At 43.7% G+C, this 25,000-nt stretch overlaps 2 protein-coding genes across 6 annotated transcripts in view; both read right to left on the bottom strand.

The window, feature by feature from the left end:
* The window catches only part of LOC135091306 (zinc finger protein 574-like), a 22,000-nt gene extending 5,457 nt beyond the window's left edge, over positions 1–16,543 (bottom strand). The window contains exons 1-2 of one of the 3 annotated variants that reach the window (XM_063988812.1): positions 15,545–16,543; positions 9,566–11,442 (exon numbers count right to left, since the gene is read on the bottom strand). In XM_063988812.1, the coding sequence (XP_063844882.1) occupies positions 9,571–11,055 (1,485 nt within the window). In that variant the 5' untranslated portion in view covers positions 11,056–11,442; positions 15,545–16,543 and the 3' untranslated portion in view covers positions 9,566–9,570. Of the gene's footprint in view, positions 1–1,139; positions 11,443–11,824; positions 13,081–15,544 lie in introns of those variants that run through there. The other 2 variants (XM_063988811.1, XM_063988814.1) reach the window with 2 other exon arrangements.
* Positions 16,544–16,678: 135 nt separating this feature from the next.
* The window catches only part of LOC135091302 (glycogen phosphorylase-like), a 21,536-nt gene continuing 13,214 nt past the window's right edge, over positions 16,679–25,000 (bottom strand). Inside the window, exons 2-7 of one of the 3 annotated variants that reach the window (XM_063988805.1) lie at positions 23,221–23,505; positions 21,820–21,951; positions 20,823–20,934; positions 20,003–20,229; positions 19,026–19,279; positions 16,679–18,755 (exon numbers count right to left, since the gene is read on the bottom strand). In XM_063988805.1, coding sequence (XP_063844875.1) covers positions 17,459–18,755; positions 19,026–19,279; positions 20,003–20,229; positions 20,823–20,934; positions 21,820–21,951; positions 23,221–23,505 — 2,307 coding nt within the window. In that variant the 3' untranslated portion in view covers positions 16,679–17,458. Of the gene's footprint in view, positions 18,756–19,025; positions 19,280–20,002; positions 20,230–20,822; positions 20,935–21,819; positions 21,952–22,959; positions 22,983–23,088; positions 23,132–23,220; positions 23,506–25,000 lie in introns of those variants that run through there. The other 2 variants (XM_063988806.1, XM_063988807.1) reach the window with 2 other exon arrangements.

Here is a 25,000-nt window from a genome sequence, read left to right as displayed (position 1 = left end):
AACCTGAGTACTCGAGAGCCTTGACTAAACCAAATAAAGCGTCTTGAAAGTCTCCTTATAATCTAACATTCTGTATCGTATTCTTACACTAAATTACGAGGCAATTCAAGAAGTAATGGTTTTCTTCCCCAAATTAACGCTTGCATCAGTAGACACAACTCTATTTAAAAGGTGTAACTGCTGGAAAGAACGAACTTTATTGAATTTTGCTTATACTGTTCCTATAATTATTTCATGGTTATATTACGTGTTTATTCAAGAAGTAATAGTTTTCTTCTCCAAGTTAAGACCTTTGTAAATCTTAAATACGTCTCTACTAGGTTATAATTACTGGAATAAATGAACTCGTACACTGTATGCATAGGAATGTGTTTTTGTGATTGGTATTTTTAGTTACTCGTATGTTGATCTGTACTGTACACTAGACCGTATACTGTATCTTTACTTTCGTTGGAGTCTGCAGCCTAAATATTTTTCACTTGTATACGTTACTCTATAACAATGCGACAAATAAATTATCTATCTTACCTTATTTTCCTATGTTGAATTATATAACAGTTGAAGATGACATACAAGTTTCCTTCTCCAACTTAAAGCGGCGCATGATTTACAACCACATCTCTGCTGAAAGTTGTAATGACAGGAAGGAGTGACACGTGCACGGGCCTCTGTCTCAGGGGCACAGGCAGCATCTCACCACCAAACAAGAGCAGGTGTGGCCAGGTAGTGCGCAAGTCTTGGTGGATGTACCTCAGATTAATGACACACACACACACACACAAAACTATTCTCCTCGCCACGTGAAGTTGATACTTAACTTTCAATGAAGGCAATGGGTTTGTCTTTAACTGTTACAATATATACTGTAAGAAAAAAAGCCTTTTATTTTTTTCATTGTAACTTGTTTCATTCTTCTTCAAAAGTTTTTTTTTTTATTATTATCATTCATGCACACCCGACTCCTCGAACATTCCTGTCATTTATTCATTCTAAACTGATCTTCCTAATAAATCATTTTCTTAATTAAATGCTGAGAATCATCATGCAAGCTGTTCATGAATGAGAGAACACACACACACACACACACACACACACACACACACACAGAACAAAAAGATAAGGAAAGACAAACAAGAATGCACAGTTGACTTATTACATTTTTCCCTTTCTTTCTTAATAAATTGGCAAATTCCTCTTTTACACATAACTCAGCATGGTACATAGTAGTAGTAGTAGTAGTAGTAATAGTAGTAGTAGTGGTGGTGGTGGTGGTGGTGGTGATGGTGCATGGCTAAAAGTAACAAAGAAGTAGTGCTTGGGATGCCTATAACAAGTCTAAATAACACATAGCTCTCAATCTGGACACTGATATGCACTCATTACCTCGCCTACCAAAGGACTGCAATTCATTTAACACAGTAATTCCTGCTATCTGAGTCACTGAGGGTCGGTAATGCAGTCTTCCCTCTCCTAACTCATGAACAGTTGTACCTCATCTGGCTAACAGTAATTCCTTATAAGATTTGGCTTGTGTCATTCTTGTCACTGATAAATAACTTTACCTTATCTACCCAACAGTAATTTCTTCTACTTGTGTCAGTTGGGTTGTTCTATCTCGCTTATCTATCGTCATCTATACAAGAATATGAGCCAGTGTCTTTTTTAATTAAATTTGCAAAACTTATAGAAAGAGTTTTTTTTTTTTTTTTTTTTAGGTTTTGAATCATTGACAGACATTTGTTCAATTTTTTTTCTAACAATGTACATTTTTTTTTAACTTGTACATTTGAGATTTTTCTTTCCATCAATAAACACTTGTTCAGCTTCTTTGTCAAGCATTCTAACAAGCACTGCTGCTGGTGTCACTACATCAATGGGAAGACATCATAACGTAACATAAATACACATCAAAGTAATTCGTTTCACTTTAATTTGCATCATTCCCAAATTATTGCTTTATCTATTAACAAAGAAAAACACAATTATGAAGATGAACACCTCAAAACAAAACTGTATTGTACAGCTGCATTCCTCATAACACACACAGAATTATAGACACTGTACATCTCGTAACACACAAAAAGAAATGCAGTGTTGCTGTATGCCTCATAACACAATAATATCATCACTAATAATAATAATAATAATAATGAAGTTTGGGTTTCCTACACTATATCACTACGAGACTGGAATAACCTTGCCTCATCACACTTTCTCTCTCTCAACCTTCGTTCTTAACTTGTCCAAATGTTTCAGTGGTAATAATAATAATAATGAAGTGCATGTTTGCTACACTACATCACTACTAGTCTGGAATAGTCACCTCATAACACCTCTCTCTCTCTCTCTCTCTCTCTCTTGACCTCAAGCCCTAGTCTGTCAATGTCTCATCAATAACAATAACAAAGTGCAGACTGCCTACACTACAACTACTAGTCTAGAACAGAGAAAGAACTAGTAGAGTGTTCTATTTATACACACCTAAAGAATGGCAACACACACACACACACACACATGTGCCACCCTTCATCTTGGGTTTCTCTCCCTGACTAGCCATGTGTTGCCTTGCTTTGGTGTGAAGCTTATCAATTCTCTAAAGACTCTCTCCCAGTAATGCAATGGTCCTATTTACTGCTCTGTTCACCTTTTAACATAAGATCAGTGCGATAATTGCTTGTATGGGTGTAAAGAGAGAGAATGAAGGAGGTTAAGCCTTACAGAACCACCAATTTTAGAGACTAGTACAAAATTTAGTCGTTTAAAAGTGGTACGTGATTATTGGAAAGATTAACAAGCAGTGAAAGGGTTGAAATAGATAAATTATTTGCAGACTAGGGCCTTCAGTAAACCTCTTCATTTGTCACTCTAGCCCAGCGTCAACTTACAAACCTAACTTACTGGCTACATTCAAAACACCACTATATGTAATTTCTGTACCTCCTGACTACATTTGCAGACTAGGACCTTCAGTAGACCTCTTCTTCATTCTTTTTTTGTCACTCTAGTCAGTCCAGCGTCCCCTTACAAAACCAACTTACCAGCTACATTCAAAACACCACTGTATTTAATTTCTGTACCTCCTGACTACATTCTTTACATTCTTTGGGTACTGACACCTTCACTAGGTCTTATTTTAATTGCCGTTTCATTGCCAATTCCACTCTTACATTCAAAACACCACCTTAGCTTATTTCAGCACCTAACTACACACTGGGGACTGGCATCTTCAACAGGCCTTCCTTCCACAGCCTTTTGTTGCCCCAAGCCAGCGTCCCTCATGAAAAAACCTGACATCTGAAACACCACAACAGCCCACCATGCTACAGGAGGGAGAGGCTGGACTTCACGTATTCTGTAATGCCCTTGGTGCTTGAAATAAGAGATCCTTGTGCTGATCTTGACGTATTGGTGAATTTAGACGTACAGTGGTGCAGGAAAACAAGAAAATGTAAGATAATGCATGTGTGCTCTGAATCAGTGAGCAAAGACTTACATACGTGCAGGAAAACAGGAAAACAAGATAATGCATGTGTTGTCTTAGTATGTCAGTGAATTAAGATATATAAAGGTGCAGGAAAACAGGAAAACAAGATGATGCAAGTTTGGTCTGTTATAGTGAAAAAAAGGAAGACATAGTGCAGGAAAACAGGAAAACAAGGTGATGCATGTGTTGTCTTAGTAACAGTCAGTGAATGAAGACTTGCTTACAAAAATGTGTCAAAGAAGGAAACAAAGAGTAATGTATGTTTAGTATATATATATATATATATATATATATATATATATATGTCAGCGCATCAAGACTTACAAAGATACAAGTAAACAGAAGGTAACACATGTTTCGTCTAAGTACGTAACAAAAACGGTGCCTTATCATCACGTGTGCTGGTACATTTATATACAGACAAACGCAGCATTCACGTGACGGCAGTACAAGTTGATCTCGTCAGTTATTTTTGGTCATATCGAGGAAAAATGTTGATGTTTATACACACTGAGGAACCAAATGTACACCTGATACGTAAATGAGAAGGGAAAACATTTGAGGAAGGGAAAAAATAGTTACTTCACACACACACACACACACACACACAAAAAAAAAAAAAGCGGGGGTGGAAAAAATACACACACACACACACACACACACAATATAACACCTATTTGATCTGTGCAAAGTTTGAGCTATGGTACATACCTAATAGTGACTAACACACACACACACACACACACACACACTAAATGCCTCATAATACTGCAGAATGAATAAGCTATTTTTTCCTTTTATTTTTTTACGCATGCAACTCAATTCCTATCAAGAAGTGCAGGTATACAACAAACATACCTCGTGTCCCAGCAACAGTGTGCAATAAACCAGAAATAATCACAAATCAATAAAAAAATCTGCCACAAGTGTTAATTTGTGTCTATTTCACTGCCTTTACAAATTATTATCACTGGTTTTATCTTTCCTCTGAGAGTGTTAAGGTTGCATCCACTTTCTTGCATTCAAAAACTCCCTTCTATTCATCGTCATAGTAGTAGTAGTAGTAGTAGTAGTAGTAGTAGTAGTAGTAGTAGTAGTAGTAGTAGTAGTAGTAGTAGTAGTAGTAGTAAACAGATCAATTCAATACTGAAACAAGATTTTACTAGTACAAGCTTCATTCATTTCCATCTATTGAAAACTCCTATCTATTCATCCCACACATAATAGTAATAATAATAATAAGAGTAGTAGTAGTAGTAGTAGTAGTAGTAGTAGTAGTAGTAGTAGTAGTAGTAGTAGTAGTAGTAGTAGTAGTAGTAGTAGTAGTAGTAGTAGTAGAAGTAAATAGGTTAACCCAATACTGAAAGAGACAGAGGTGTTTTACTAGTACTTCATAAACTCCATTCCCCTCCTTCCCTCACAGCACGGCCAGTCACGCATTCCTGGCCACCTACACCTCAATATTCCCTGTACAAAGTCATAGTACTGGATATAAGCAGACTAACCCAATACTGAAAGAAATAGAGGTGTATTTTATTAGTAGTGCTTCATAAAATACTTCATTCCTCTCATTCCCTTCACAGCACGACCAGTCCCTAACTCCTGGCCGCCCATGAAAGGATGTCACCACTGGCCTGCCTCTTCAATTAATGCCCCACACATGAATGCCCGTTATCCCCCACAGCAATGAAGAGAAATTAACTTCCTTTTGGCTCGGCTTCAATGTGATGGATGAAGAAATTAATAAGTGGAGATTGGTGTGCATATTTAATACAGTGACTGCTGCGTGTAGACCTGATGGCTTCTTGCACCTTCCCTTGTGTTCTCAAGTCAGAGGGAAATGGTGATGAAGACTAGCATAGTAAAAACAAGCAGGAAAATGGTAAAAATAGTAAACAGAGGAAATGAGTGTCACATACTAAGTTAATTCTGACAGACTGCAATACCAAGAAGTCTCCATTTATATTTTCAAATCTTTAAATAAGGGCTGTTCATAACATATTCCTATCCATGCTCCTCCTTCAAAATAAAATAGTTCAACTCCTATGCAGAACACCTCTCTCTTAACCCTGCAGTCCCAAAATTCATGTTTACTCCTTCAAAATAAAACAAATTGAACTCCTATGCAGAATACCTCACTCTTAATCCTGCAGTCCCATGATTCCTGTTGACCTCCTTCAAAATAACACAGACAGACCTCCTATGCAGAACACCTCTCTCTCTTAACCCTGCAGTCCCATAATTAATGTTTACTCCTTCAAAACAACACAAACTGATCTAATATGCAAGATACCTACCCCTCTCTCTCTCTCTCTCTCTCTCTCTCTCTCTCTCTCTCTCTCTCTCTCTCTCTGTACCCTACATTCCTATACCTTCCATCTGCCACTCACTCCTCTCTCTCTCTCTCACACAACATAGCGCTAATCTAAATCATTCCTTAGTGCGCAGCTAACTTAACACACAATCGTACAATGCCACCACCAGACTAGATCATCCTTAACGCAAACAGAATATAAACTACGACAACAAAAACACCACGAAATCAGTCAGTTGATCAATGCAGGAAAAACACCAGTGAATGAATGATGACAAACAAGTGTGCTGGGGAACAAAACACTCAGCGATGGAAAATAAGGTTACAAACAAAGGTTCCTTCCTCTGGGGTACTGAAATCTGGCACAACATGGGATTTTATCTTCTCTAACATTTTGACAGAGAGTCTTCTGCAGAGAGGGGACAGTGGGGGAAGACTCAGTGTTGTAATGTTAGAGAAATAAAGATCTGCTGCTGTGTTTTGGCTTATATATGGAACTGTGAATGTCTCAGAACGTGTCAATACCTCTAAGTACCTCTCAAAATCCCTCAGTACCTTTCAATACCTCTTTGTGCCTCTTAAGTGTCTCTAGTCCACAAAGCAATGCATATACACAGACAGCAATAACACAACTTATTCCTCTATTTTGAGATTTGTTACAGCAGCCTCCGGGACGCCCTGCAGCAGTGGGTGTCCCCAGCTGGCCACACACACGCAGGGGCACAGCATCCTCAGTGCGACGGCTACACTAGTGGTTATTTGTACCTAATAATTTTGCCTTCCACTTGCACAATGGACAATTTGGTGCGGGCGGCTGTGAGTGGTGAGCGTGCTGGCTGCCGCTGCCTCCTTAGCTAATGATGCTTAGTACAGTAATATGAAAGACTTAAACTGCAGGATAAAGTGGGAGATTTTGAACATTTCCCTCCTCTACCTGTGCACTCTTTTGCTGAGGGTGTAACAACAACCCTCTAAATTTTTAACAATGCCTCCTCTACCAGTGCCCTACAGAGCCTGGCCAGTGCACTGTTTAGCTGAGAGTGGCACAAGAATCCTCTAAATTTTTAACACTGCCCTCTCCACTAGCGCAGTCTTTAGCTGAGGGTGTAACAGTAACCCTCTAAATATTTAACAGTGCCTCCTCTACTCAGTGTCAAAGAGCCTGGCCTCTGCACTGCCTAGCCAAGAGTGCCACAATGACCTTTCCAGAGTCTGAGGCATGCATCCCTTCCCCCCCTCCCACCCACGTATTGCTACAGCAGTCAAGACATCAAAAATACAGTGTCTCCACGGCAGCTGGGATATTGGTGAGCATCCAGGACATTATGATCTACAGCTAACAGTCTTAAAGGTACAGCTATGCAGGCAAAACATTATTGCATACAGTCTTAGGAACAGCACTGAAGAACACGTAAACAGATATGAATACAGCCGATCCTCACTACTCCCATCTGTGCGAGTTGGGGATTTGCTACTACAGTGTGTGAGGACTGCACTCTGAAACACTTCGCTCTCTCACCATGACTACCTTCAAAGGCGTGGTCAGCCAGGTTCTCAAGTGTGTTTCTCCTGTTAATAACGTAAAAATCTTCTTAATCTGTCACTAGAACCATAAAAACACTCATGAAAACCCATAATTTCACCTAGAGCCTTTGAAAAGTAGTTGCAGTGCAGAAGTGTTTCAGAATACAGTCCTGAGTGCAAGTCTTACACTGAAATGCATTAAGGGTACCCGACCACACTCCTCGGCCAGACGAGTGCCACTCCCTTGGCCCTGAATTGACACGTTACAATGGAGGTAGTATTTACAAAAATGCCACGTGAATCCTTGATGTCGACACAGGCAGCACAGGAAAACCAGAATCCTTGGCTACTCTTGGGGTGCTTCTGGTTATGTTAGATTAAATTACGTCAGGTTTGGTATCAAAAAGTTTACAAAAAAAAAGAGCAGGAGGAAAATTTTGTCTTTCCTAAACTGTTATAGAAAAAGAGCAGCAGGAAAGGAAAAGAATATGAAGAGAATTGAGTTTTTTTCTAGGTTGTCACACTAAAGTATCAAAAACACACACACAAACAGAAAACGTTGTTTTCTCTAAAATACCAAGCAAACACAACTACCAAAAAAAAATAAATAAATAAATAAAATAAATGAATAAATAAAAATAATAAAATAAAACTAAATGATCACAAAACACGCGAACCAGCAACGAAAGAGTGAAGTAAGCTCCTCATCCAAACAGATCAAAACAACAGCTGAAGGTGTCTTGTTTCCCTGTGCTGCCTCAATGCACAGACACTTCCACTCCTGTTAGTCACTTCAGTTGTACTTCCAGCATCACCCTTCCTCCTTCCTAGGACTAAAAGTACACCCCACACCCCACCCACACCTTACCTAAGAGCCCTGACGTCTGCTTGCATATATATAGAGCGTTCTTCCATACCTAGCACCACTGTGAGGAAAAGATCAGAGACTCAGCTACTCCAGACACTAACGCACGCACACACACACATGGGGCGAACAGTGGTGACTCGTGCGTCGTCGGCCAATACTGGTGTATAGGGAAACGATTGGACTTGACATGCGTACATGGCTAGCAGTATTTTCCCTCCTGTCAGAGTGGGGAATGGTGTAACTACTCCCCTTCTGTCAGTACCAAAAGCTGTGTTGTTCCAAAATCATGCCTGTTTCACTCTGCCAGACTAAATCATGTGTTTTCTGGCAACACTGTATTGTCTTTATCTTTATGTATCTGCTGTGCTTTTTGCATTTTTTTTATAATTAGATAAAGGATTGTACAAGTATTGATAAAGAAAGCAGAGCAGAAGCAATGATGACACATAGATAACAAAGAATTACAATGTTATCACCAGTGCTTTCATTTTTTTTTTTAGAATTAGATCAAAGATTGTACAAGGTTAGGTTAAGTTAAGTAAGATTGAGTTAGGTTGTTAAGATGGGTTAAGAGAGATAACGAACAACACAAGTAATGACACGTATAGCACAGAATTATAAGATTACATTGGGTTCAGTTAAGCAAGATAACGAGCAGCAGCAATAATGACCTAATATGACAAAGAATCATAACCGCTCTCACAACTGTTTTAAATACCACATAAGAGAGTGTGCAAGGTTAGCCTAGGTTAGGTTATGAAAGATACTGAGCAGCAGCAGCACCAACACATACATATCAAAGAATTATAGCGTATTACTGACCAGAAAACCACTTCTAATCAGCAGAGTGAAACAGATGTGACTCTACAAACTTCCTTCATTGCAGGAACAAAAGCTGCCTCAGTATTCCCGCCACAAGATCGCCACAGGATCAACAGTCTACCCGAGAGGCCCGCCACTTGCCTGGGCCGCCTGGCATAGGTACGTACATAATTTTCCTTGTAGCAAAAAAAGATAAAGCTCATAGTATGTATCTTATAAATTAAATAAATAATATGTATATCAGGTATATATTATTCTATTTTCTCTCTCTCTCTCTCTCTCTCTCTCAGCGGAAGAAACTCAAACGGAAACTGTGGCACGTGAAGAAGATGTTCCAGAAAACCCATCAACACATCAACCTGTTCCTGACCTTAGCGGCAGCAGCGGTGAGAAGCTGACCTGCCTGCTTTAGAGGAGACTCAGGTCACCAAAAGTCACATCCACTTTCCCCTTGGCCAAGAAAACCCATCAACCCATCAATCAGTCAGCCCACCAGTCAGCCCACTCATGCCTAGCCTCAGCAGCAGCAACAGTGAGAAGCTCCACGTCTCACCTCCCTCAGAAGAGACACAGGTCCTCGAAGGTCATGTCCACCTTCTCTTTGGCCGGTAGCTTCTTGTTGAAGTAGTGGTAGTGGTGGTAGTGGTGGTCCTCGTGGCGCCGGCCCACCGACACGCTCGCCTCAAACCCAAACACGTAGTCGTGCTCTGGGGCGGAGAAGGAGTCGCTGGCCAGCCATGACTCAAAGGACGTCTGGCAGCGCTGCGTGAGCCGAGCATCCGTGTCGGCGTACAGCTGCAGCGTGTCGAGCAGGTCGCCCCTCCTGCTGGCCCGGTCCAGCTCGTCCTGCTTGCGCCGCAGCGACCGTGCCGCGGGAGACTCCAGCTTCTTCCAGAGTCCGGGGGACGACTCGGGCACCTTGAACCTGCTGCTCAGGCCGCTAGTGGGCGACCGCAGCAGCACAGAGGAGATGTATGAGGGAGGCAGACTCTCCTCTTCCTCATCCTCCTCCTCCTCGTCCTCTTCGTCCTCCTCCTCCTCACTCTTTATCACAGACGTGTTAGCCGGGGCGCGGTGTCCCCGCACCAGCAGAGTCAAGTCACTCGTGTCTCTCACGCCACTGTCATCCAGGCACCTGGCTGGGGTACCAGGCGGACTGGGGCTCACCAGCACATCCCGGGACAGCCTCTGGTCTGGGTCAGTCACCCGTGGCATGGCATCACGGGGCCCCTCACGCACACCAGGGCCGGGGCTGCCTCTCCAGGAACTGTCACTACCCTGCAGGTGAAGCGGGGATACACAGGCCGCCTGCTGGGCCGCCCCACTCATTCTGTCCCCTGCCACCTTGAGCCCGGTCCCCGGGGCAGCCCTGCCGGCACCTGCCTCCTCCACCACCACCAAGTCACACTCCAGGCGGTCGCACTCATCTTCCTCTGTGTCACCGCTGCCGGGGGAGGCGCCCTGGAATGGGTCATGTGGGGGGTCCCGGGGTGGCGAGGGGGATGCGGACTCCACATCGGGCACACAGACAGACGAGGAGCACTGGTCGCGGTGCAGATCGCTGGTGTGCAGGGCCAGCTCCTCAGCGGTGGCATAAGCCATGAGGCAGTCCTTGCAGCCATAGATCTTGCACTTGTGTGGCCGGTGGCTGTACTCGATGGGGATGGCACGGCCACAGTCCTTGCAGGCATAGCACACATCGTGCATGAGCTTGAGGTGCGCCACGATCTTGCCGGGGTACAGGAAGTCGTCACCACAGAACTCGCACACGTAGGACGGCCTGCCACTGTGGTTCACCAGGTGGATCTTCATCTTCCACGCCTTGTTGAACCGCTTTGGGCAGTAGAAGCACTTGTACTCCCCGTCCACATTGTGAAACTGGGAGTGCATCTTAAGCCGCTTCTCGGACTCAAAGGCGCGCTTACAGATGGGACACATGTTGCGGCGGCTGTGCTCCTCCCGCCGGTGCTGCTGCAGCTCCCCCTTGCGGCTGAAGGTGCGGTCGCAGTCCTGGCAGGTCACCTTCTTCTTGGCCCGTGCCATCCTCCTCTCCTTGGAGGCCTCCAGCGGGCCGGCGCTCACGGCACACCTCTGTGGGGTTGGCGTGCGCTCAGCCGTGTGTACCCGTGTGCGTGTGAGTGGACTGGCAGCGCACGCAGGAGTGGGGAGTCACCACACTGCCCTGCCACCATGACCACTCTGTCTGTCCAGCAGGGGTGGCCACTGGGTGCATGGGGTCGGCAGGAGGCAGGTGTGGCCTGGCCCTCCCCTCCTCTCCATCACCTCTCATTCACCAAGGTACTCAGTGGTCCTGTCCCTTGCCTTCTCTGTGCTTGCTGCTTACTGGTGAGGCTCACACACCGCTCTGCCAATGATTAGTTCCCAGGATGCTTAGGATACCTGGTGGTTGTCCTGCTGAATTATTCACATCTGAGGAGAAAGGAGGCACATTGTTCTTTACACAAGTCATGATGAACACATCTTGTGCATACTCCACCCCACTCATCACCACAACACTCTTCACTCTCTCCTTAATAATAATGATTATCTCTCTGTCCATCTATACACCAGGCTGGCAATTCCACACAGGAAGGCCAAGGCCAAGCACCACACACACACACACACACACACACACACACACACACACACACACACACACACACACACACACACACACACACCATTCAACGTCTTACCCCCATGATAATAATAATAATTATAACAATAATAGTTAATCTATATACCACACAAATTTTTGCTAGTGGAGGAGAGAGAAACTAAGTACAAGGAAATACCAAAACAATATACTTACACAAAATAAACTGTATTATTGTCATCATTAAGTAGCAGAGGAGAGGCAAGAGCACCAGCACACAGCACACAGGCAGGCTCACTCAACACTACACACACACACACACACACACACACATGATACTCACACCACCTAGAGCACCTGCCTCAGAATATTAATGTGAGGTGTTTATGAGCAGTCTTGACACACACACACACATTCTTTCACAACACCAAGGTGAAGATGTGCCCAAGAACTGACTTGACCTAATCTGTTTCTTGGCTCTATGATAACATGTGACAGCAGTTCAAAATTAATAGGTTAAATGTGTTGGCTCTCATAGTTCCAGAAGGGTTTAGAATTTAGGTCATGCAAGGTTAAAATTTTGCTTTATTTTAAGGGTTAATGATAAAAAATAGTTAACACAGGATTTGAAAGTGTTTTTTTTTATGCAAGGTTAAAAATTTTGCTTTACTATAATGGTTAATGGTGAAAAATAGTTAACATGGGGATTAAAAGACTTTTTTTTATGCAAGGTTAAAAATTTTGATTTACTTTAATGGTTAATAATGAAAAATAGTTAACACTGAATTAGAAAGACTATTTTCAAATGTGACTTATCAATGAGTAATCTTGCCAAACACAATATTCTTCCACAACTCCAAGGTGAAGAAGTGCCCAGAAAATGATGACTTAATCTCAGCTCCTGGGTTCACTGATCAATGGAGACACCAGTTCAATATCGTTCCTCTTCTTCTACGTCTGTTCTTTAATGTCCACCTAATGTATCTACCTAGCTGTGGTTTACGGGAGGAGCAGCTGGGAAAACTACAGTCCTGTCTCGATGTTTACTATTATTCAATCTCTCTTTAAAATCATGTATTGTGGAATTATTCAGTGCAATGTAAAAATAAAGTTTGCAACGGCACATACACACAAAAAAATGGGAAAAAGAAGGTTTGTTTTGTGTTCTTAAAGCTGCAAAACCATTTATATAGGAATCTGTGGCACAAATAGAGGGTTTAAATAGTTACTGGTTATCATGGGAAAAAAAATTATGCAGCATTATAAAGGTAAAAACATAATTGAGGTTAATGATACTGGTGGTTTCTAAAAGCGTTAATGACCTACAATGTTAAATACAATACAATACTGGTGGTTTCTAAAAGAGTTAATGACCTACAATGTTAAAAAGTTAGGACTGGTTTATATCTAGTTAGAGACCAAATGTTTACAGAATGAACAAAAGAGAGGGATTTAAACACTGAAATGTCTGTAGAATTGATACACCAAGATTTAAACACTCAAATGTCTGTAGAATTTATAAAATTGATACACCAAGATCTGTAGAATTTATAAACACTGAGATTTAAACGCTAAAATATCTGTAAAATTGACACACACAAGATTTAAACACGGAAATATCTGTAGAATTGAGACACATAAGATTTAAACACTGAAATAAATGTAGAATTGATACAAACAAGATTTAAACACTGAAATATCTGTAGAATTGATACACACACTCACACACAAGATTTAAACGCTGAAATATCTGTAGAATTGATCCACTGAAATTTTAACACTGAAGTAAATACAGTCATCTCAGTGGCTGGTCTCTTCCTGTCTACATATCTCACAAGGAATATTCTGGCAGTAGCAACATCATCATCTGGCACTTTTCTTCATTATTTGCAAGGAAAATGGATGTTGTGTTAGTCTTTTCATATCTTTTTTTTTTTCATTGCTAAGAAAATCTTATGGGTATCATTTATATTCAACTTTTTTTTTTTTTAATGCCCTCAGGGAAAATGCAAAATATTATGTAAGTATTTTCATGGCAACTTTTTTTTTCTTGCCAACTATGAAAATCTTGTGGGTATTATAAAGTTTTCCATTTTTACTTAATTCAGTTTTTTGTTCTTCACTGCTCTCTAGGAAAATATAATGCCACTGAATCTTCTAATAACACCAGTTTTTTTTCTTTTTCATTACCAACTAGGAAAATTTTAAAGGAGATTATGATTTTACTGAATTAAGCCTTTTTCTTCTTTCTTCTCTTTCACTGCCCTTAGGATCAAAGCAATTCACCTGCCAATACAGGCAAGACGTCAAAATATTTTCCTGGTAACACTTTTTCATTTCTTCTACGACCAAGAAGGAAAGTTTTACATGTACCATTAACCCTCCATTTTAAAGATTTCAAGGATCTTCACTTCCCTCAAGGGCAATGCAAGTCACTCACCATTACAAGCAAGATGAGACACAATACCCTCAAGACACGTTTTTTTTTTTTCTCTCTCAACAAGGAAAGTTTTAAAGGCACCATGAAGACCTCTATTTTACATAACTAAGGCAGCTCCCTCACCACTCTTACTGAACCACACACAACAGAACAGTAAGAAGCGACTTGGCACCCCACACACACACACACACACACACACACACACACACACACACACTGTCACTCCCAAACAGCCAAAGAAGTGTTGGTACTGTACATAAACCTACTGGTCATCACACACACACACACACACACACACACACACAATGATAAAGAACACTAAAATAACAAGCATTTCAAGAACACACCACAGAGGAACAGGGAACAAGGAATCTCAACTTCGACAGTAAAGAGGCCTCATGAAGAGCCTCTGTCTGGTCTGGGTTAAGAAATTGAAACAGCACCCAGAGGAAACACCTTTAGCCTACTGACCAACAAGGAAAAAAATTCAAAACAGCACCCACAGGAAACACCTTTAGCCTACTGACCAACAAGGAAAAAATAATACCAGAGTGCTGACCTGGAGAAATAAAAATATCGGACCGTACACTTATTACAGCAACAATGATATAGAACACTAAAATAACAAGCATTCAAGAACACACCATGGAGGAACAAGGAACAAAGGCATCTCAACTTCAACTACAAAGAGGCCAAGCATGAAGACCTGAAGGTGTCCAACAAGGTCAACGTGAGAAGAGGTGACAACACTGATGGAAAGGAATGACTGTAACAGGACGATCACTTCCCACACAGGAGCAAATTGTGGAGGTGGTGTGCAGCAGAGGCCACTCCCTAGACACAAGGCCAAGGTGGAGGGCCTCTGACGTTGGATCAGTCTTGGCAGGGAGGAACAGAGAGAGAGAGAGAGAGAGAGAGAGAGAGAGAGAGAGAGAGAGAGAGAGAGAGAGAGAGAGAGAGAGAGAGAGAGAGAGAGAGAGAGAAAGGAAGCACTGTCCGCCACGAAGTCCAAGAGTCACAGAACACGTACATGCCACCTTGCCCCCCGCTGGGTTATGTAAGGGTTAGTTACATTGGGTCACGGGGGTTGAGGGGGGCATAGCTTCCTTTAGGTTAGGTTAGGAGGATCGAGAAGGGCATAAACTCCCCATTAGGTTAGGTTTGGGAGCCCAGGTTTGAGTCATATTTCCTCCCTTAGCCCAAAAAGTTTCCGAAAAAGATTGGTTTTCCTCGTGGCCTTCTCTCGAATTTCACTCATTTCAGTGGTCCCACCCTGAAAACCCTGCACTCCCACCAGCCCCAACACTTGCTGGGGCAGGGAAGAAACGATAAAATGAGATAATATTAGGGCGATTTCCTCTTTCTCCTCCAGCCTGCATCAAACATCAAATAAGTAAACAATAACATGCAAGTGTCCTCCAAGACAACATCCCTCCCGTGTCCTCCACATCCCACATATCCCGTGTCCTGAGGCGAGCACGCGCGCCCACACATACCTGTATGCACACACCTGCCTGTCACACGTGTTCCCTGCGTGGAGAGGGCGTGGGCAGGGCATGGGCGACACAGCGAGGCGTGCAGCACAGTTTCCAGCCTCCTCTTGTCCTCCTCGTCACCATAACAAAAATGAGGCGCTTCCTCTCCGTGTTATCCTGTCCTTGTAAAGGGATAATGGGCTGTCCCTATTGTGTTTATTTCTTTTCTCTTTTTTACAATTCGCTTTTTTTATGTTGATTATTTCATTGTTATTTGAGGAGTGACTGTTGCCTATTACTTCATGTCACTTGTTCATAGGAAAAAGGGCTGTCTCCATTACTATTGTTTTTTTTTTCTTTCCCTCAAACTTAGTTTACTTAATTTTTCTTATTTTTTTCTATAAAGTAAATCCATGTTGCCAGTTCCTTTCTCTCTCTCTCTCTCTCTCTCTCTCTCTCTCTCTCTCTCTCTCTCTCTCTCTCTCTCTCTCTCTCTCTCTCTCTCTCTCTCTCTCTCCAACACAAAACAAATGAACACCTAATAATTAAAGACCTTTATGTACGACCTGACTTCCACTACTACTACTACTACTACTACTACTACTACCACCACCACCACTACTATTACTACTACTACTACTACTACTACTACTACCACCACCACCACTACTACTACTACTACTACTACTACTACCACTACTACTACTACTACTACTACTACTCTTCGTGGCGCCTCTGGCTAGTTCAAGCTTAATTACTGGATACTGACAGGACACCACCCATTACTAATACATTGCCTTTATTTACAAAGACCCATTCTGATTAATTTCACAAGCATTTAATTTTTTTATTTCCTTTACCTGCAGGACAACGTGACCATCCTCAGATGAACACAAACACACACACACACACACACACACACTCCCTGCCTCATGCACATACATTCACACACTCCCTACCTTATTACACACACGCTTATACACACACATAGACACACCCCTTGTCTCATTACAAATTCATACACACACACTCCCTCCCTCATATACACACTCATACAGCCTCCCTGTCCCTCATACTCACTCTGCCTCATACACACACACACACACTCAGTCATACACATTACTTGTTAGGAGGTAATAATAATAATAGTCAGGATAAATATATGTAACATCATTATTCTGCAGTGCAGAAATAAAATATAAAAACATTTTCTCTGTTCTTTAACAATAATCAATGATCAAAAATTTACATTGAAAAGATTTCATAATTTCATGAATGACCTTCACTTTTCAACATAACAGAGTATCCTAATAGAATTTTTGATGAATTTCCTAACCGTCCCTGCACGCTAATACAACCAGCCCGGCGAGGGAGCCGTGCCGCCCGGCAGCGACTGCGACAGTGACAGGGTTGGCACGGGAACAAAGGGCGAGTCGGGCGTGGGCGGGGCGGGCGGCCACACCCCATCAGTGACTAGCGGGGCGGTGGCCGTCACCTCCCCGCCCCGTCCTTCACCCCGGCAAGCCACCGCTGAGGAGCTCTCTACAAGCGACATCGTTAAATACGCAGTAGCCACAAACTGAAGAGCAGCGGAAGGATGCTTTATTTAGAGATTTATTAAAGTATTGTATCCTTCCCACGGGACGAAAGCCAAGTGCCTATTATTGCCCTCTACAGTGAATGATACCTGGTACAGTTAGATATAACATGTAGCAGTAGTAGTAATAGTAATAGTAGTAGTAGTACATCTGACCCTCCCTTCCCTCCCCTGTGTCATGTCCAGTTACCAGAGAACACCAACTCCTCGGTCAGTCACCACGTCCCATTCCGTAAAAATGTCAACAATGCCGCCTATCTACAACCTTCCGTCCTGCAGCCCCCCTCCCTCCACACACCAGACGACCTCTGCGGCTCTCCCTCAGGCCCCACAACTCTCTACTTGCTGCTTTCTTCGGTCTCCCGGGGCTCGTGGGGTGCCGGCAGCTTCTCCCAGGAGGGCTCCACCCCCCAGATCTGCCGGCCGTACTCCGAGATGGTGCGGTCACTGGAGAACTTGCCGGAGGAGGCAATGTTGAGCAGCGCCTTCTTGGCCCACTCGTTGGGCTTCTGGTACAGCTTGGCCACCTCGTCCTGGCACTTGATGTACGACTCGTAGTCCGCGAAGAGGAAGAAGCGGTCATGGTACATGAGGATGTTGACCAGGTCCTTGAACTGGTCGGGATTGTTGGGCGAGAAGAACCCGCTATCGATCTGGTCGATGCACTGCCTCAGCTCGGGCAGGCGGTCGTAGTACTCCCGGGCGTTGTAGCCGCGGCACTTCAGCTCCTCCACCTCCTCCACTGTCATGCCGAAGATGAAGATGTTGTCACGGCCCATCTCTTCCATCATTTCGATGTTGGCGCCGTCCAGCGTGCCGATGGTCAGCGCGCCGTTCAGCATGAACTTCATGTTGCCGGTGCCAGACGCCTCCGTGCCGGCCGTGCTGATCTGCTCCGACAGGTCGGCGGCCGGGATGATCTGCTCGGCCAGTGTGACGCGGTAGTTCTCCAGGTAGATCACCTTGAGGCGGTCACCCACGATGGGGTCGTTGTTCACCACGCGGGCCACGGCGCAGATGAGGCGGATGATCTGCTTGGCAGTGTGGTAGCCAGGCGCTGCCTTGCCGCCAATCATGACAGTGCGTGGCACGAAGGTCCCGCTGGGGTTGGCCTTGATGCGGTTGTACAGCGTGATGATGTGCATGCAGTTGAGCAGCTGCCGCTTGTACTCGTGGATGCGCTTCACCTGGATGTCAAACATGGAGGACGGGTTCACCTTGACACCGTAGTCCTGCTCCAACTGCTTGGCCAGCCGCATCTTGTTCTCCTGCTTGGCCACCTGGATGGTGCGGATGAAGCCACTATCGTTCACCAGTGGCTTCAGCTTGGTTAGCTGGTCCAGGTGCACCACCCAGTCCTCGCCGATCTTCTCGGCCACAGCATCAGCCAATGTGGGGTTGCACAGCAGCAGCCAGCGGCGCGGAGTGATGCCGTTGGTCTTGTTCTGGAAGCGCTCAGGGAACATGTCGTGGAAGTTCTTGAAGATGTCGCGCTTGATGATCTCGGAGTGGATGGCAGCCACCCCGTTCACCGCATGGGACCCCACGATGCACAGGTGGGCCATGTTGATGCGCTTCTCCCCGTGCTCCTCCACCAGCGACATGTTGCGGATGCGGTCCATGTCTCCGGGGTACCTGCCACGCAACACTGCTGTTAGCAACACTTACCGACTGACAGAATACACTGCTGGCAACACACACCACACCAGGGATATGGCAATGCTTTTTTTTACACAACTACAACTACAGTTCACTACTATCATTACTAATACTAATATTCTTACTACAAAATATACAGCTCTCTTAACTTGACTTCCACCACCACTACTACTACTCTTATCACAAAAACATATATATATATTTTCTAATTACCACCACCACTACCAGCATCCCACACCCTCTCACCTCTTGGCCACCTCCTGCAGATGATGGTGGTTGATCTCGTAAATAATCTGAAGGTGCCTGGGCAGGATGTGCTCCAGCATGCTGACGGGCCAGCGCTCCAGGGCCTCAGGCAGCACTGTGTGGTTAGTGTAGGCACAGGTCTTCACACAGATCTCCCAGGCACGTGCCCATGTCAGTCCCTCAATGTCGACCAGGATGCGCATCAGTTCAGGGATGGCCAGAGATGGGTGAGTGTCATTCAGCTGGATGGCAACCTGTGGGAGAGTTCAAGGTGGTTTTGTAAGATGGTGATTTGAAGAGACCCTTTTTTTCATTATCATGGGAAAGGAGAGACAAACAAGGAGGAACAGTCTCATAATAAATGGGCAGGATGAACCAGTGTTTGCTGTGAGGGCTTGCTGTGGAAGTACTCTGCATCTACCGTGGTCTCTGGCTTGGGTAGGCACAGGGTAGGGAACAGTCTCATTATGAAGGGGTGGAGGTGAACCAATGTGTGTTGTCAGGCCTTGCTATGGGAGTGTGTGGCCAGCTGTGGTGTGCCTAAGTTCCTGGGGTGTGGTAAGGTGGTCCACTAGACTGTGCCTTTCCACCAGGGGCCAATGGGGCTGAGAGTGTGAGTGATGTGTGTGTGTGTGTGTGTGTGTGTGTGCGAGTGTGTATGTGGTGCCTTGTCTGAGCCGCCCTATGAGGGATTGCTGGCCTGGTATATAGATAGATAGATAGAAGTTCTGAGATTATGAGTCTTAACCATTTCACTGCTAGTTAATATTTCTCATAACCACATACAACTTTTAAAATGCTTCTTTTTTAGTAGCAGTCCCTTAAATACATAACTGCGTAGCTTAGCAAAGATTAATTAACCTCATTTTTTATTTCATGTCCATCCAAACAATTTATTACTAGATTTCAATGGTGGCAGAAGACAAGCAAGGCAGCAGAAGGGTTAGCACGACCAGCCTCCCTCCATTTGTGCTCACCTTGTCGGGGAAGGTGTCGAAGGAGGTGCGGATGGCGTCCTTGGAGCCAAACTTGGAGGCCTTGAAGCGACGGATGATGTCCTGCAGCGTGGCAGCCACCATGAAGTATTCCTGCTTCAGCCGCAGCTCCTTGCCCTCAAAGAAGTTGTCGTTGGGGTACAGCACGCGGGAAATATTCTCGGCAAAGTTGCGGTCCAGCACGGCCTGGATGTAGTCACCGTCGTTGACTGTTGGGGGATGATTGGTCGTTAGAACAAAACGACACAAAAACACAAGGGTTGGTGCAGGAAGTCGTCAGTCCTACACGTGGCAGTCCCTGTATAAAACTAGCTTACCTATTACCACCTATAAAAGAACACTAGAAAAGAAGGAAAGCTGTAAAAAGCCACTGCAAAACACATGAAAATAAGGAAGACTTGAAAATAAGGGTTGGTGCAAGAAGCCATCAGGTCCACACATAGCAGTCCCTGTATGAGAGATGTCTACCCATTTCCATCCATATAAGAGCACAAAAAAATAAGGGAGACTTGTATTCAGAAAACTGTATTGTATTTACCAACACATGCATTCAAGATGTACAGAACAGAGTAAGGAGGCTCGTTCTCATTCCTCTCACTCCAGTCTCTTATTCACCCATTACAATACATAGGAATACAACGACACTGTAGTCTTCCTTCCACTAACCCAAGAGAAGCAGGTTAAACACAAAGACCAACGCACAAAAATAAATAAAAAACAAAAAGAAAAAAACCCAACTGATACAGATAATGTGAGTCGTGTTTCTGAGTAATATTTAACAAGGAAAACCAAATTTACTCACAGAACTTAAGATCAAAGCTGTTGGTGGACTTGGCGGACCACAGGCGCATTGTGTTGACCACGTTGTTCTTGTAGCCGGGGATGGGGTTGTCGTAAGGCATGGCAAACACAATCTGAGGGAAGCCACACAGCACAGGTCAGCGGTACAGCAAGATAGGATTGATGGATACAGCAAGACAGGGCAGAGTTAATGGATATAGCAAGGTAAGACTCAAAATGTTGGATAACCAGACTTGAAAAACTTAAGTAATGATAAAATGCACAAATATCCTTTCCTCTTTCTCAGTTCCTATCATCTTCACTACCAAAGTTTATCAACAACTCAAACTATTATTACTGTACGCATCACTAAATTTACACACAATATTCATCTGTTTTCTGTCGACATTTCCTTGTTTACACCCCCTCCCCTCTTTCTCAGCTCCTATCATCCTCACCAGCAAAGTCTATCTGCACCAAAATATCATTACTCTACACATCGCTAAATTTCCACAATGTCCATCTATTTACTGCCTACATTCCCTAGTTTCACCACCAGATTTGAGATACAGAGGACCAATCAAACCTAACAAAACCTCAAATTATTCTTACTTCACTCAACCACATCAATGCAATACTCAAGCCCTAAATGCTGGACCCAATTCACTGCAACACAACCTCTCATAACTTTTATCAACTATCTGAGTATTCCCTCACCTCACCTTTGTTATAACCCCTATACCACTTAAAGCCTTCCATCACATCCCCTCTTAACTTACGCCTCTCTATGTAACGTAAATTTAATAGCTTCAATCACATTTTGTAATGAAAACCTCTCATCCCCTGTATTCTTTTGTCTATGCTCCCTCACTGCACCCTCAGGTCCCCTCTTAACCTACGCCTCTCTACGGAAGGTAAATTCAATAGCTTCAATCACGTTTTGTAAGGAATACCCCTCATCCCCTGTATTCTTTTGTCTATGCTCCCTCACTGCACCCTCAGGTCACAGGGGGCCTCACCTGAGTGTCCACCCACTTCTTGCCCTGTGGCGTGTCCTCCACTCGGCCGTAAAAGTTGACAGGGATCATGTACTCAGGACGAGCCTTCTCCCAGGGGTTGCCAAAGCGAAGCCAGTCGTCAGGCTCCTCAACCTGTCGGGGAAGTGAGATGTTAGGCTGACTGATGCATAGAAGGGAATATGAATAAATAAATAATAGGGAGTTTAAGGAAGTGCTTTTTTCTCATCTATTTATGTAGAAGTTTTGGTCAAGGGCTATGAAAAGGAAGAACAAAGGCCCACTGAAGATACTGGTTGCCAAAGAATAGAAATGAAAGGATTACCAAAAATTTAGAGGTCTTGAATATAAATGAATACGAGTGAATACAAGGGAATATCAAATAGTGAAAGATTTTACATCCTCACTAATATAGGACTTGGTTTAAAAGCACAACTCTACACTAACTACAGTATAGATGAAACTAAGTGTGTAAGGAAAGAAAATGTTAAAATCCACTGCTATTTATGGGATATTAAGTGTTCAAATCTATCTCTTTCATATAGGTATTGTCTCACACACCATCAGTTACCACCACCATCACCACCCTATCACCCCAAGCACTATCTGTCACTGTGCCAATTTAGCGAGTCCTTGGCATCACCTTGTTATCACCAAACGTGTCACCAACCTTCACACACACACACACACACACACACACACCAAACAACACTGTTCTCCACCTCCCACCTGCCCTCCATTCTTGACCTGAGTGAAAATGCCTTACATACTCGTACATAACCATTTTCTTTCCTGGACTCACTAATGCCAACTCAGTCACCAACCCAACTAACTGAACTAACTTTGCTACACTAAATAAGCCTTGTTCACCACTCAACTGCTCTCCATTCTTGATCTGGGTGAAAATACCTCTCAACACAACTTCTTCACTCTCTCTCTCCTTGACAAACTAACCAACTCATTCACTAACTCACCTAGCCAAACCACACCAAACTCGTCTCATCTCCACCACTAACCTGCTCTCCCTTGATCTTCTGGGCAAATATACACTCATAACATAACTTCACTCTCCTTGACAAACTAACCAACTCATTCACTCAACAAACCGAACCACACCAAACTCGTCTCATCTCCACCACTAACCTGCTCTCCATTCTTGATCCGGGCAAAAAGACACTCAAAACATAACTTCACTCTCCTTGACAAACCAACCAACTCATTCACTCAACAAACCGAACCACACCAAACTCGTCTCATTTCATCAAGACCCACCTGCTCTCCATTCTTGATCTTCTGTGCAAAAAGACACTCAAAACCTAACTTCACTCTCCTTGACAAACCAACCAACTCATTCACTCAACAAACCGAACCACACCAAACTCGTCTCATTTCATCAAGACCCACCTGCTCTCCATTCTTGATCTTCTGTGCAAAAATGCCATACTCATAACGGATGCCATAACCATAGGCCGCCATGCCCAGAGTGGCCATGGAGTCGAGGAAGCAAGCAGCCAGACGACCCAGACCACCGTTGCCAAGACCAGCATCCTCCTCCAGGGCCTCCAGCTCCTCGATGTCCAGACCCAGCTGGTAGAGGGCCTCGTCACAGGCAGACTGGATGCCCAAGTTGATCATAGTGTTGGTGAGGGAGCGCCCCATGTAGTACTCGAGTGACAGGTAGTACACACGCTGTGGGAGGAGGTACAAGGTGAGAAGGAGGAGGTAGTGGTGGGGAAGGGAAGTCAGGATTAAAAGAATGAGTAAAAGGAGGAGTTGGGGTAAAAGAAGCTGGGATTAGGATGAAGAGATGGGAGGAAGAGGTTGGAATCAGCAGGAGGAGATGGTGGGGGATTAAAGAGATGGGGAAGAGAAAGTGTGGATTAGAGGGAGAGGAGAAAGGGGGATTAGAAGAAGAGCAGGTGGGGATTAGAAGGAATCATCATTATCATCATTTTATCATCATTACTTCCCTGTCACCAGCACCACCATCACCCTCATCACCATCAGTTACCACCACCACCACCATCACCACCACCATCACCACCACCCTCATCACCCCAAGCACTATTGGTCACTGTGCCAATTTTGAGAGTCCTTGGCATCACCTTATTATCACCAAACGTGTCACCAACCATCACACACACACACACACACACACACACACACTAATGCTTACTTGTATCTTTATCAGTCATTGCTCTCTCTTCTCACCCATCTACACCCCTTCCTTCTCCACCCAGTCACCCATTTACACCAAATATTAGTGTGTGTGTGTGTGTGTGTGTGTGTGTGTTTTGTTACATTTTAAAAAGGACTGGGGATTATTGGTTTATGTATGTATGTATGTCCATCAATTTACTTATCTATCTATGTCTCTGTGAATCTGTCTTTTTGTCTGTCTGTCTTTCTATCTATCTATTTAAGTGTATCTGTGTCTTTCTATCTGTTTATTTAAGTGTATATATCTACTTATCTATCATATTTATCTATATGTTTGTCTTTATCAAAATATCTATCTATTCATGTATTTATCTAAGACTTGTAGCAGAGAGAGAGAGAGAGAGAGAGAGAGAGAGAGAGAGAGAGAGAGAGAGAGAGGGGGGGGTAGCGATGACACACTTAAAGTACATCATTGGAAAAAAAAACAATTAAATAAATAAAGATATAGATAAATAAATAAATAAGTAATGTCAATGGTGTAGCTCTAGTAGTCTAATGTTGCTGCTACGTGTGTGTGTGTGTGTGTGTGTGTGCGTGGCGCCGCTCAGCTGACTGACTCCCAAGGTTGTTCTAGTTGCCACAGGTTACAAATTCTCTCTCTCTCTCTCTCTCTCTCTCTCTCTCTCTCTCTCTCTCTCTTAGTTAAGCCAATAAAGCAAGCAGTATCAGGGTTTAGCAGGACACAATTTTCTCTTCCTCTCTCTCCTGCTCTTCTGAATCTTCCATCTACTTCTCCAATCCTCGTCTCATCTCGTCTATTCCTCCACTCCATCTCATTCCTCTCTCATTAGCATTGTCTTCGTAGGATACAGGGATAGCTTGGGATAAACTGGCTTTCTTCCTCTCTCTCGTACTTTAAAGAAACCTCAACTATCTATTGTATTCCTCTGATCGTCTTATTATTAATGCTTGGCTCTCTGTCTCTCTTAGTGTTATCAGAAGGCACACCGATTATCAGCGCAGA

This window comes from Scylla paramamosain, chromosome 37 (assembly GCF_035594125.1).
Source record: "Scylla paramamosain isolate STU-SP2022 chromosome 37, ASM3559412v1, whole genome shotgun sequence".
NCBI classification, from domain to species: domain Eukaryota; kingdom Metazoa; phylum Arthropoda; class Malacostraca; order Decapoda; family Portunidae; genus Scylla; species Scylla paramamosain.
The sequence above is the reverse complement of the archived record's forward strand: the minus strand, read 5'-3'. Positions and strand labels throughout refer to the sequence as shown.